At 46.5% G+C, this 13,608-nt stretch overlaps 1 protein-coding gene across 1 annotated transcript; it reads right to left on the bottom strand.

Moving 5' to 3' along the window:
- Nucleotides 1-2,656: 2,656 nt before the first annotated feature.
- CFAP410 (cilia and flagella associated protein 410) lies at nucleotides 2,657-13,303 on the bottom strand. The gene is made up of 7 exons (XM_037909094.2): nucleotides 13,067-13,303; nucleotides 10,722-10,740; nucleotides 9,680-9,726; nucleotides 6,383-6,612; nucleotides 5,344-5,515; nucleotides 4,755-4,848; nucleotides 2,657-3,906 (listed from the first exon to the last, which is right to left on the bottom strand). Exons 1-7 carry the CDS (start codon nucleotides 13,228-13,230, stop codon nucleotides 3,778-3,780), a joined length of 855 nt encoding a protein of 284 aa, XP_037765022.1. The 5' UTR covers nucleotides 13,231-13,303; the 3' UTR covers nucleotides 2,657-3,777.
- Between the last annotated feature and the right edge of the window lie 305 nt (nucleotides 13,304-13,608).

Genomic DNA, 13,608 nt, shown 5'->3' with positions numbered 1-13,608 from the left:
GCTGATTATTCGCTGTGACCCTCAAATCTTTTTCTGAGTCGCTGCTTCCCAGAAGAGAGTCCCCCATCCTGTAAGTATCGCTGACGTTCTTTGTTCCTAGATATATACACTAACTGTTAGCCATACTAAAATGCATACTGTTTGCTTGCGCCCAGCTTACTAAGACATCCAGATTGCTCCATATGATTGACCTGTCCTTGTCATCATTTCACTCCCCCAATCTTTATATCATTTGCAAACTCTATCAGTGATGAGCTTGTTTTCTTCCAGGCTATTGACAAAAAAGTTAACATAGGATAGGGCCAAGAACAGGGCCCTATGAGACCTCACAAGAAACACACTTACCTGATTCCCCGTTTAGAGTTATATTTTGAGACCGAGCAGTTAGACAGTCTTTAACCCATTTAATGCGTGCCATGTTGATTCTGTATTACTTAGTTTTTTAAATTAAAATGTCTTACCATCCAAGTCAAATGCTTTACAGAAGTCTAAGCACATTACATCAATACTATTACCTTTATCAACCAAACTTGTAATCTCATCAAAAAGTTAGTTTAACAGCATCTATTTTTCATAAACCCATATTGATTGGCATTATATTAGCCTCCTTTAATTCTTTATTTATTGATTCTTGTATCAGCCACTCCATTATATTGCCCAGGATCCATGTCAGAGTGACAGACCTATAGTTACCCAGGTCATCCTGTTTACTATTTTTAAATATTGGCCCAACTGTAGTTCTCCTCCAGTTTTCCAGAACTTCTTTAGTGTTCCAAAAGTTATTAAAATCAACCTTAATAATCCAGCAAGCTCCTTGGCCAGCTCTTTTAAAACTCATATGGAAATTATCGGGACCTGACAAGACAAACTCGGGGTGGGGAAAAACAGAGGCACAGAGAAGTAAAGTGATTTGCCCAAGCAGAGCCAGGAATAGACCCCGTCTCCAGACTTGCCCTGTACATTACCTCTCAGGGCTATTTGCTGTCAGAGTTCATTGGGGAGGAAAATAGGTGGAGATAAGCAAAGCTAGAACATCATTCCACTTATTCACATCACCCAATTGCTAAGACAGGTAGAATAGACTGGCCTGAGGAGAAAGGTCAGTGCATTAATCCCCATACACCATTCAACCCCATGGCACAAAGGACTCCTCTTTGAAAATTGTTCCTAAACCAGATGGAAAAATGCCATTGCCTTTTGAACACAGTGCATGCCATAGTGAGAGTTTTGTCAAATTCTGCAGAGCACTGGGCAACTTCATTAGAGTACAGCATTCTGCACAGTAAGGCCCCTCTGGGCTTGCAGTATCCCATGCACACATGCCCCAATTCAGCAGTATCATCTGCCTAAGCAGTAAGCCGCACAGAGCAGTGAGCTGGAAAGGGGTGGGTGACACTGGCTTGCTGGAAAGTTTTTATTGCAGAACTGTGGACTTTCTTTTTTGAAAAGCACCATTAACACTAGGCTCCACAGAACACGCAATTATATATTTACGAACAGCAGTAATTAGAAAAGAGAATTTAATCTTTTTGTCTTTTTTGTAATTCTCTAAGTAGCCAATAGCATCATTTTATGGCTCAGGAGCTCTGACCCATAGCTATTTCAGACTCTCCTAGTGTTGGGAGAGAAATAACAGAACTAATTTCAGTTGCATAGATTACAGGACAGTTGTGAAGGAGATTGAGAAATGCTGTTCAGCTCTGCAGGAAAAAGCACAAAAAAAATGGAAATGAGAGATTGGAGCCTTTGGAATGGACCTTGAGAACAGAGTGCAGGAGTGTGGACTAAAGACCTAGATCCTTGAAGGTATTTAGGGGCCTAACCTCCACTGAAATCAATGGGAATTAGGCCTCTAAATACCTTTTGAGGATCTGGACCTAAATTAGCAAAGTCAAACACTATTCTCCTATACAAAGGCCAGGTTAATGGGCCATGTGCAAGGGACCTCCCCAACGCTGGGCACCAGAATCCTCCCCCCAGGCCTGACAATGACAGGGAAGGACATCCGTGCTACATCTCCTGTGGTGAGGTCTGGCCAATGGAACAATGCAGTATGTAGACCCCCAACCCTGCTGTGGAGAGGGGCACTGAGGAGCAGAGTAGTATTAGTGAAGCCTGCATTGCAGGTATTGTGCTAGTCTGTAATCAGTTCAGCATTCAGCACCCTGCGCTGTATATCCCAGAGAGTGGGTACCCATGTGGCACCAGGGCTGATGTCGCACTTGGAAGAACATATGATTATATTAAGTCAGCCCCTCACTCCATTGGGTGGCATCCCTGGCACAATGTAGAAGAGCACAACTGCTGCCTTGAGCTCTGCGTTAGAGGAGACGAAGAGCCTCAGCTTTTTTTCCAGCCAGACAATTAGAGTGAGTTGCAGCACTTGGTTCTAAAGCAGGATTCTCTGCTCCAACCCTGAGAACGGATCAAAGCAGCTCAGCACTATAAAGATGTAATAGGTGCATGCGATATTTGCAACAACAGGGTTAGCTGTTTATGTAGTCAAGTTAATAGGGCAGAGCTGAGGCTGCCTGGATCCTCTCCCCTTCACAGGTGCAGAGTGAGGTTAGTATGTGTGATGCTTAACAGAATCACTTTGATCACCTCTATTCCAAGTACCCTTAATAGCACCAGACATGATTTGACAGACTCCATCTAATAGGGACAGCATTTTATTTAGCATTTAACAGTTCTGTACACTTTTAAGAAGTTCAGTCTTGTCAGTAAAGAACAATTCCACCCTCCTGTCTAAGCAGATCTCCCAGCAAACATCCCCAGCTTGTTTCTGTCTCAATTGCTACCATGGTCAGAACACCTGGGCTATCTTTCTCTGCAGTAGTTGTAAATTTTTCTTAGCTGCTTTGAAGACTGAAGGAGTGAATGGTGATGGAAAGCAGAGAAATTTCAGCACACAGGAGAGAGTTATTTATCACCCAGAATCTTGAATTTAGGCTCAGTTGCAACAAGATAATATTTGGAGTTACCCCTTTGACTGGGTAAGAAGCTGCTGACTAAGAAATGGTAGGAGTTGAAAATAAACTAACACTTTGACACTGAGCTTCAAAAACTGCACCAAAAATTTAAGAGTTAAGTGATTCTTTTTAGCACATCTGTTCAGAAGTCTGTTTTTGTGAAACCTCATCTTTATTGGCAGAAGTTGCTTTCCGTCTCCTCCCACTCTTGAAGGCATGGCATAAACCCTTTCTGCGATACTACACTCCCAGAGAGGCAAAGGAAAGGAACTATAGGGCTCTGCCCAAGCATTACTCTGATTAAAGCCACTCTTGGAACAAACCTAATAGCAATGGTATTTGTAGCTGCTGGGCAGGTCTCTCCTCCACTCCCTTTCATCAGCACAAGCAGAGTTATCTTTCTCCTCCCTTCTTCACCGATTGCTTTACCCCAGCTCACCTTTGTTTTCTGACTCCCTTGTGAGTCCTAGGGGAGCACCAAGTTAGACTGCATGGATTCAGCTATGTGAGTTATGAGCATAATAGAACCTGTCGTGTGGGATGAAAGCATGCTGCAAGATTTGCTCGGCAGCTCCCAACACAGGCCTGGCATGCACAGCCAAGGGGGATGTCATGTGTTGCAAGAGTTGGTTTCTTCCTATGGTCAGTACTGCCCCCTCCCAGTCCACCCCAGGTAAAGTGCAGCAGGCTATAGAGAGGATTTTACTGTCGCCTGAAGTGCATGTGGGCAGAACTGGTGCTGCCAGTCTGGTTCCATTTCTGTGAGCCCAGAAAGTGGCTGCTTTGGAGAATTCTGCAATGGGCACTATCGCTCTTCCTGAAGCTCCTTCTTCTGTAAGGCTTGAAGTCTCTTCCCCACTGTTTGGTGGATGATTTCCAGGCCCTCTGTGTCCAGCTCTTTCATGAGCAGCAGGATAGCATTGAGGATGTTGTTCTGTCAAGACATGACAGACATTATTTCTACTTTAGATGTACGGACTCTGACCCAGCAAGGTGATGGGTCATTTAGGGGCTGGTTTTCAAAGGTTACTAGATTGTGTTTTTCACACTTCTAGATTCTCTACTCCTCTGCCTGGTTATAGGAAGACAGTGCCCTTCTACTGAGAAGGCCACTCCCTATGGGTGCCGAATCCAAGGCCTGCGGAATAGACACCTGCAGCTCTGTGGACAAGTACCGCAGTTGGCTGCAGGGGGAGAAACAAAATAGACCAAGACTAGTCTAGACCACATTCTGACCTTCCTTTATTCACTGAGGTGATGGTGGTGGGCCCAAGCCACACTCCAAGTCCCATCCAGGCCAGATACACGTTCTGTGAAACTTACTCCCATAGAGTAGCATTGCCACACACTGGCCACAGCTGCTGAGAGGAGAATCAAGGCCGTATTTTCTATAGGAAAGATGGCTATTAAATTGATAGTAGAGATTAACCTATGATTATCTGATGGGATCAATCCTGACCCCTTTTCTTATTAAAGGCATTACAGTATCATAGATTCACAGGCTAATCTCCACTGTATGCTCCCCAACACCTAAGGATGGATCTCAGGGACTAGCTAGCCACTTAGCTCAACAGTGCTTCTGCCACAAATAAACAGCCTGCAAGACACTTACCCCAAAGGCACGTGACCAGCACCCACTTCCCACCCAGAAAGTTCTATGCAGCTTTGGGTGCACCCAAATCTGGTAGTACAAAGTTGTACATTTTCTGGATCCAGAGATTTATTCTTTAAACTTGCCTGACACATTAGAAGGTAGCAACTTTAGCCTTTAAATACACTCACCCTCTTCTTTCTGCTGCCATCAGTCTCCCTGGGCGAAAAGGAGGAAAATTTATCTCTGGGAACAGGCTTCATGCCAAGTTGCTCTCGAATCTTGCTGTGCGGGGGGAAAAAAGGCAGTACACAAAATGAGAGCACCCAACGCCAGAAGGAGCCTGCTCCCAGCACTGTCTGGAATGACAGAATCCAATTCTCAGCGCTGGAACTACAGGAGTGATGCTAACTGGGACCACAGAGCTGAGTCTACATCGCACATTTGGATAATAGGTGGCACATTTAAAAAGGAAAAGTGAGAAGGACCATAATTCAATATGAAGATCCCTTCCCTTTCATGCACACACATAGCTGTTGTACTGCAAAATAGGAAGCAACCTATGGAAGGACCTACTCTGTATGCACAAGGCCAGGTTCTCAGCTGGTGTAAAATCAGCATAGCTCCATTGTCTTCAGTGGTGCTATGTGGATTTGATCAGCTGCGGCTGTGGCCCATGGTATGTTGGGGTTGGTTGTCAGGAGTATTTCTGGTAGGATCTCCCCATGTGACATACAAGTTTAGCAAAGGAATCCCAACAATTAATAACCGAGCCCTCACTTTGTCTCCTCCAGGGTGAAATTCAGATGTTCACTCTTTGGCTCCATTGTGCACTCAGTGGTACTCGATTCATTGGCCTCTGGGCAGCCGTTCTCCAGATTTCGCTTAGCTGGAGGTGCAGTGATCTCCTCCCCATCTACCAGGGCCTGTGACAATTCTTCTTCTGTCACAGCTTCCAAAAACATACAAGCACATGTTAGAAGCCCAGTCTGATGCTCTAGGGAATTCTATCAACATGGAAAACAGACCATCGTTCTAATTTGGAATATATTACTGCAACCAGTAGTGTAACAAACTACAGACGAGACAGCAGGTACAGTCAGCTTGTACGAGAGCAGGGACATAAGGGATACCCCCTAACTATCAGCGGTCCTCATTTCCCACTTTGTTCTGCAGCAAAGCCTAAGGGGAAAGTCTCTGGCAGCCCTACCTCCTCCAAATAAAGAGGGATACTAAAGGAGAGGTTTCACAGAGGTCTCTTGGAGCCCTCCTCCTTTTTCCCAGCAGCAGGATCTGCAGATAGAGACTGTGGGATACATAAGCTGTTGTTTTGACAGCAGAAGATCCCTTTACCAAACAGAACGACATGTCCTACTTTCTTTGACAGTAGGAGCAGAGCCAGTTACAGCATCTGCGTTTTGCAAGAGCAAACGAGAGTCCCGTAACAAACTAACTGGTGGCACAGTATCTGAGATAATGACTGTGAAGATATTGGTCATACATTCCCTGTGTGGTATTGTTAACTACTGCTGTACGGAGAGGGTAAAGGATAGGACAGTTTGAAAACGCTGGCTGACAACATAGGCAGATCTACCTGCACCATTCTGCACAAAGCACTGCTGAGTGGGTTACTGTTGTGCTGTCTTAGCCCACACAAGAGCCAAGAGAGAGAGTTTTATTACGTAAAGTATTCAGCTGTTCTAGGGTGTGTATGTTGAATTTCCAACAAACCCAAACAAGACTCCCTAAGGGTCAGGGCAGTTCAGAACCTTGGTTTTTCTGAAGCTTTCTGCCACTGACTCTATTCTGAGATTCCCACCTTGGTTGTCAAGCTTCTGAAGGTTGGGGAGGTTGCGCAGCACAGTCATTCTGTACCGGTGGGGGTCTGGACCACAACAGGGATTCTCAGACAACCACAGGACCCTCAGCCGGGGCAGGTTTTTCAGATGGAAGAGCTCGTTCAGACTCGGGATGCTGTTCTTCCTCAGATAGAGCTCACTCAGGTTCTGGCACTGACTCATTGGCTCCAGGCTGGAGATACTGTTCACACTGGACAGAGATTACACGGACATCAGAAATGAGTCTCTGGCCCTAAAAATTACCAGCTCCACCCTCAATATAACTTTCAGGCAGAAGCAGGACCCCTGCAACACTGCAGCTCTTCAGTCCTAGTTTCTGTATCATTCCTACAGTGGGAGCCTGAAAGCCTCCTCTAAGATGGTGCAGTGCATTCTGGGTGCCCAGCTGCCAAACACAAATAGGTTGAGATAGCATTTGGTAACAAAAAACACTGACCAGAGAGAGGCCAACTGTGCTACTTTTAGGGCCCTAAAAATACTATCCAGCAGTCAGCTAGCAGAAACAGGTTCACATAAACATAGCCAGCTTGCTTTGCCCTTCTGAATGCTCCACTTCATCACACTGCCTCTGGAACTCCTCCCCTCCTCTCCCTCCCATATTTTTCTTCTAATTTTAGCACTGTCACTCACATCTCTTGGTCTTGAAAAGACATTTTTGCTGAGACAGCACTCCTGGACATGGAGGCTAAGATGGGCCCCACAGGCTCCTGCTGCCAAGGGACAGCTCAGTGGGAAAGAGAAAAGCAGTGTCCAAGAAGGATCTATGTTCATCCTGCTCTTATTTCTCTTTATAACTTCTCCCCTGAGCCATGAAAACAGGCATCTTCAATGCATGGAATGCTTCAGGACCCAAGCACTAACTGGGGCGGCTATGGAGCTATGCAGACACTCCAAGGCAGTAGTGGGCACCGTGTGGCCCTTCAGGGTAATCCACTGGTGGGCTGTGAGACAGTTTGTTTACAATGACTGTCTACAGGCACGGCCACCCGCAGCTCCCAGTGGCCATGGTTCGCCGTTCCCAGCCAATGGGAGCTGCGGGAAGCAGCATGCGCCACAGGGACATTCTGGCCGGGAACAGCAAACCATTGGCCACTGGGAGCTGCGGGCAGCCGTGCCTGCGGATGGTCAATGTAAATAAACGGTCTTGCCGCCCACCAGTGGATTACCCTGATGGGCCAGGTGCGGCCCGTGGGCTACAGGTTGCCCACCACTGCTCCAAGGTATGGCTGAGACCCAAAGGCAGGGGCTAATTTGGCAGGAGCCAGAGACCTGTTTTGCAGGAGAAGGCAGGTATGTTGTTGCTTTCCCCCTCTCCCACCAATAAGCAGCTAATGTTAAAGAGGCACTTTGAATTAAAATGCCAAGAGGTTTTTCTTTTTTAAATAGTGAAAGGGGCACAGGGTTACAGAGATGAGCAGATTCCTGGCTCTTTGCTAATTCTGTAAACAGCTCTTGCTCACTAGAACCATTTATTGGCTGTTATACCCTCTTTCTGCATATGCTCCTCATACACACCCAAGAGCAGTTCTTGCATGCTCCACAAACCAAATGGCTTTAAGGTTAAGATTTTAGAAGCTTCACAGATTTTTCAGTATAGTTTGCAAGATCTATATTCCAAGATGCCATAAGAAGCTAAGAAAGAATCCAGAAGAACTTCAACACAAACATTCTCCAGCCTGGTACAAGTTTCATGACACTGTGTGGGGCCAGCAGACCTACAGAACCCAGTCAGGAACATGGAATAGAATTTATGTATAAGGGAGAATGTGACGTTGCACTCCATATGTTTATGGAAATATGCTTATGAATGTGAATATAATATAACTGGAATATGCTTTATGCAAAAGGTCTCTTGTAAGGTATCATTACAAAGCTTATAATCTACTGAGTGTGTTCAACCTATTTGTATAAATGTATCATTCCTGTATCTGAAGCTAGAAATACGAAGTATTACTCTGAAGTCCTATTGTAATTATGCAAAGTGTGGGCCATTAATGGTGGCTTGGAATCTTGATGGCTCCCATGGACTAGGACAATTGGTTGTGAATGGCTCTGTTTACTCGCAAACCTTCCTGGGGACTTGCAGGCCACCCCTGGAAGAATGATGGCTAGGGTCTCACAGGACATGTGACCATGTCACATGCTACTGGATTCCATCTTAAATCTGGTGCTTTTTCATTTAGGAGGGGTGGGGACCCAGAGGGAGACAAAAGATTCCTGCCTTGGGCCAAAGATATAAAACGGGGTGGAACAGAACAAAAGTGGCTGCCAGTCATGAGAAATCCCTAGTTACCACCAGAGCTGGAACTAACAAGGACTGTACCAGGGAAAGGATTGGGCCCAGACTAGGAAGGAGTCTAGTCTGTGAAACAAGCTTATTGGAATATCTCTGAAGGTGAGATATTACTTGTATCATTTTCTTAATGTATTAGGCTTAGACTTGCGTGTTTTTGCTTTATTTTACTTGGTGACTTACTTTGTTCTGTCTGTTATTACTTGAAAACACTTAAATCCTACTTTTTATACTTAATAAAATCATTTTTGTTTATTAATTAACCCAGAGTAAGTGATTAATACCTGGGGGAGCAAACAACTGGTCATATCTTTCTATCAGTGTTATAGGGGGCGGACAATTTATGAGTTTACCCTGTATAAGCTTTATACTGAATAAAACGGATTTATTTGGGGTTTGGATCCCATTGGGAGCTGGGTGTCTGGGTGCTGGAGATAGGTGACTTGCTAAGCAGTTTTTGGTTAAAGTCTCCAGCTTTGGGGCGTGGACCAAACCTGGGTGTGTGTTGCAGAAGGCTAGAGTGTCGGGCTCAACAAGGCAGGGTTCTGAAGTCCCAAGTTGGCAGGGAAAACTGGCTCAAAGGTAATCTCAGCACATCAGGTGACAGTCCAAGGGGGTCTCTGTGACCGAACCCGTCACAGAGAATATGAAGTTTTACACTGCACCTCAGAGTTATTTCTCCCCCAAAATGAACACCCCCCCATTCCCCCCCAATACAGAATGCAGGTTTACATAATGCCAGGAGAGACTCAGATAGCCTTGGAAATAAATGCACTCTGCATCTCTGTCCCCGAGGGAACACAGCCTGACTCAGTACTGGAGATCAGGCAGGCAGAGGCACGGTCACGAGGTCAGTAAGGAGTAAAGTACCAAAAGCATAGTGCTAGATTGTAGTCATCTGCCCGACACAGGATTTCCTCTGTTCTATCAGCTGCTGCTCTCAGGCTGCTAGTTTGACACCCACCTGAATGTGATCACTTCAATGTTTGGTAGTTCACGGCATATTGAAATCTAGACAGAGAAAGATGCAATAAAGAACTGTACTTTTTCTAAAGATATCTGTCTATAATCAGGTGCTTATTCAGATAGCCCCACTAACGTGCTAGTTGATTTGATACTCTAATGGGTTTAAGTCAATGTCAGTCTACTGACTGTACACAGGGGGAGTTTCCTGGACCCAGCCACTCCTCTTTTTCAGTCCCCAAGCACAGTGTAGCCAGTATCTATTCCATTTTCTTCCACCATGCCCAGAAACACAGATAATCAGACACTCATACTGTGCATGGAAAATAAGACCTGGTTCTGTTCCTCTTCTCCAAATGCTCAGAACATGTGACAAGTGCTCACCGTACTGGTACACTTTTGGTGCTGTAAGATCCCCCACCAATACACATACAAAGAGCTCAGCTCTCCTCACACATGACCTTCCCAACTAAGAAGAGGATCTGTACCCTCAGGGTATGTCAGGTGGGAGGTTCTTCTGTAGACAGACACGCACTAGCTAGCATGCTAAAAATAGCAATGTGGCTCTGGTGGCCTGGGCTAGCCACCCAAGGGCAACCCAGCACATTGGATGGGTTTGTACTCGGGCCGCTAGCTTGAGTCACTGTGGCCACACTGCTATTTTTCGTAAGCTAGCTCAAGCAGAGCTAACACATGTGTGTCTACCCATGCTAGGAAGCATGCTCCCAACTGCAGTGTAGATGTACCCTAAATCAGTCCCCAAGATCTCACAGCCGTAGAGAGGTGTAAGACTAGCGAGCTTTCTTACTCCCAAGCACTCCAAAGGGATACTTGGCTCCCTCCATTCCCACGTGAGGCAGCAATTTGCTATGCACTGTATCAATGACCAATGCTCTACCGTTGGGACTAACTGCCAACAAAAGGGGCCTCGATCTCAAGGAACGTGTCTTAATCATACCTGACTTTAGGGAAACGTTAGAGATTTGTTTGGGAAAGCAGTCCTGGAAAAGGCTGATTTTAAGAATTGCAAGAATAGTACTTACATCTGTGAGGCAGCTGCCCCTGCAAGAGAAAAATAAACCACTTTGAATAGTGACAAAAAAGCAGAGAATTAATTTAGAAATATTTTAAAAAGAGGACTTACATTGCATCTTTTCATTCGGTGTATGGAAAAAGCCATGGCTGAGGTCAATAGTGTGTTTTTAAAAATCTATGTTATCTTAAAGAACTGGATTCTCAGAGGTGTCTTTTCATTTTTTTGAGCGACAGGGGATGCCAGATATCAGAGCATGTCCTGTCCCTCCTCCCAACTCTGACCCTTAAGGAACCTTTGCCACCCCAACTGTCCTTCAGCCACATAGGATGTAAGCTCAAATGGTGCTTTCTTCCATAAGGCACTAATTAAAGATTCTGCAACAGCCCAAATGGGGCATGACAGTTTTATTGCTTCCACTTTCCCCTGTAGTCTCAGCTGCATAAAACTATGATTCCCCACACTCAGTAGATACTCCATCTCCTTATGAGCATACCATGTGGCTGGAAGGTAAACACACTCCTTCCCGACTGCTAAGACAATTCAGAACCATCTGTCATGTCAGCAAGTGTGAACCCTGCCTGCTCTGACCATACAGCCATGTGTAAACTGTTTTCTGTAGATCATTTTATAATACAGTTTGATCAGCTGATGGACAGGACCAAGCTGCATTCATCATGATTTGGTCCTATCCTCAGCAGTTGGCCAGAGTTCAGTGGGGACTGTGTTTAATTACTGTTAGGAGATCAATGTAGGAGGCACTTTTCCCCTCCTCCCCCACATACAATAACAACTGGGCAGCATGCATTGAACCGAGTATGAGTTTCATTTCATGTGTGGGATAATTGCACCAGCTAAGGCAACACTAAACACAGATACAGAAACCCAAGAATTCTAAATGCAAAACTCCACGTTTAACTCTTAATCTTTAAAAATTGTATTAAATACCCAAAGTCAGGAAAATTTAAAGTTAAGCTTTAATTCTCTCAGCAATGTTGATTCAGCCACATTGTCAGCCAAAGGTAGCATTTCTTGATTACTCACTGTGCTGTTATGCTGGGAATTTAATACATTTAGAAAACCTCAAAGGCAATTTGTCCAAGGAAAATCTGAGTCTCAGATTTGAGAGTCTGACAAACTATGATTGTCCCAAATAAGACCTGCCCTCATATGTAATTTTGCACTTTCAGGAGAACACATGCACTCTCTCCACAGTACAGAATAGGATGCAATTGGTCTAGTAGAGCCAGAGGAGAATTTTCACTGCCCTGCTCACATTTTGCTAAAGATTAATTTTTCTGCCATTGGTTGAATTTAAACAAAAATAAGCAACACACACCTCATCCTCTGTTTTAACCTACCAGGCGGTCAATGCACCCAGGATTATTTAATTACAGAACAGTAGTTACTTTCAGTGACAGTAAATCCTTTCATTTCACATATTTGATTTGAGCTTTTGCTTATCCAGCACTGGTAAGCAACAGTTTCCCTAGACTGACTGTTGTGCGTCTCTTTAGACAGCATGGGAACATGGCTAACATTGCTATGGAATTTTTTTTAATTCACAGCTTCCTAATTCCAAGGCCAGAAGTGACCATTGTGATCCACTACTCTGACCTCCTGTATAACTTCACCCCAAAAATTCCTAGACCACAATTCTTTTACTGGTAAGCAATGACATACTCAAGCTTAACACTGAGTATATATAATTTATGGTGACAGAAGAGTATGATGCATTTATTGAACCATTCTATTGAAGATAAATAAGAATGCCAGTGTGAGCGAAGGAAATGTGTATATCCTCCTGGGTCTGTACCCTATGAGGAAATAAATGCCAAACTGGGCTCAGTAACTACTGGTAGCCAGCCAAGCAAGTGTGATCATTCCCATAATACCGATTGTATTACACATGATTATCTTCGACATGTTTTACAAACATTGCCGGGTAAACGTTAGCCTCTTGGGTGCAAGGTCGCTCTGGGGAGAGAGGCTGGCTGGTCCGTGGGAGGGGTTTGACAGCCCTGGCAAGCGCGGGTTCTGAATGAAACCCCATTTGGTCAGGACACCGAATCACCCGCACGCTGGCAGAGAGCGTGCGTGGGGGGCTGGGGTTGCTGCGGGGCCTCTCCAATGCCCCACAGTAACCAGCCAGAGACACCCAGCTAATGGAGTCCGCTGGCTTCAGGGTCAGCGGACACACCACGAGGGGCAACGAACGGCCCTTCAACCCTCGGGCCCGGGCCCTCCCGCAGCCTGGCACCCCACCCCCCGCTCAGTCTATTGTCCCCATCCCATGGGCCCCCTTCCCGAGTTACCCCGCTCCCCGCAGCGGGGCCGAGCCGCCCGGCCCCTCACCAGCAGTTGAGCTTGCGGACGCTGTCCAGCTCGGCGGCCTTCGCGCGGGCCAGCACCGCCTTGCGCGTCAGCTTCATGGCCCCGGCCCGGCCGCGCCGCGTCTCCAGGGGCGGGGGCAACGCGGCGGACGCGTCTCCAGGGGCGGGGCCCGGCGCGGCCGCCATCCCAACACCTCCCCGCTTCCGGCTCCAGGACTGGGGGCCGCCGTGCGGCCTGTGGTGCCCCGCCCCCTGACGGGGGCCGCAGAGGACCATACCGAACGCGGGCCAGAACCAGCGTCTCCAGGGGCGGGGCCAACGCTGCTAATCTCTAGGGGCGGGGCTACGGTTGCCTCCAAGGGGGGGGGCTGCTGCGAGGCAGGGGTAGCAGCGTGTGGGGTGCCCCCTCGTATAGCGGGGAGGGGCTGCCCGGTGCAGGGGGTGTTGGGGTGCCCCCTGTGAAGTTCCCGTGGTGTTATCGGTGATCTGCTAGGTCTCTCCAGTCCTGGACTCTGGGAGCCAGCCTTACCCTGCTGTGCTGTGAGAGCCCCCACTCCCGGGCTG

The sequence above is a fragment of the Chelonia mydas genome, chromosome 9 (assembly GCF_015237465.2).
Source record: "Chelonia mydas isolate rCheMyd1 chromosome 9, rCheMyd1.pri.v2, whole genome shotgun sequence".
In the NCBI taxonomy this organism is placed as follows: domain Eukaryota; kingdom Metazoa; phylum Chordata; order Testudines; family Cheloniidae; genus Chelonia; species Chelonia mydas.
Note: the sequence above shows the minus strand (reverse complement) of the source record. Positions and strands in the feature narration are given on the sequence as shown.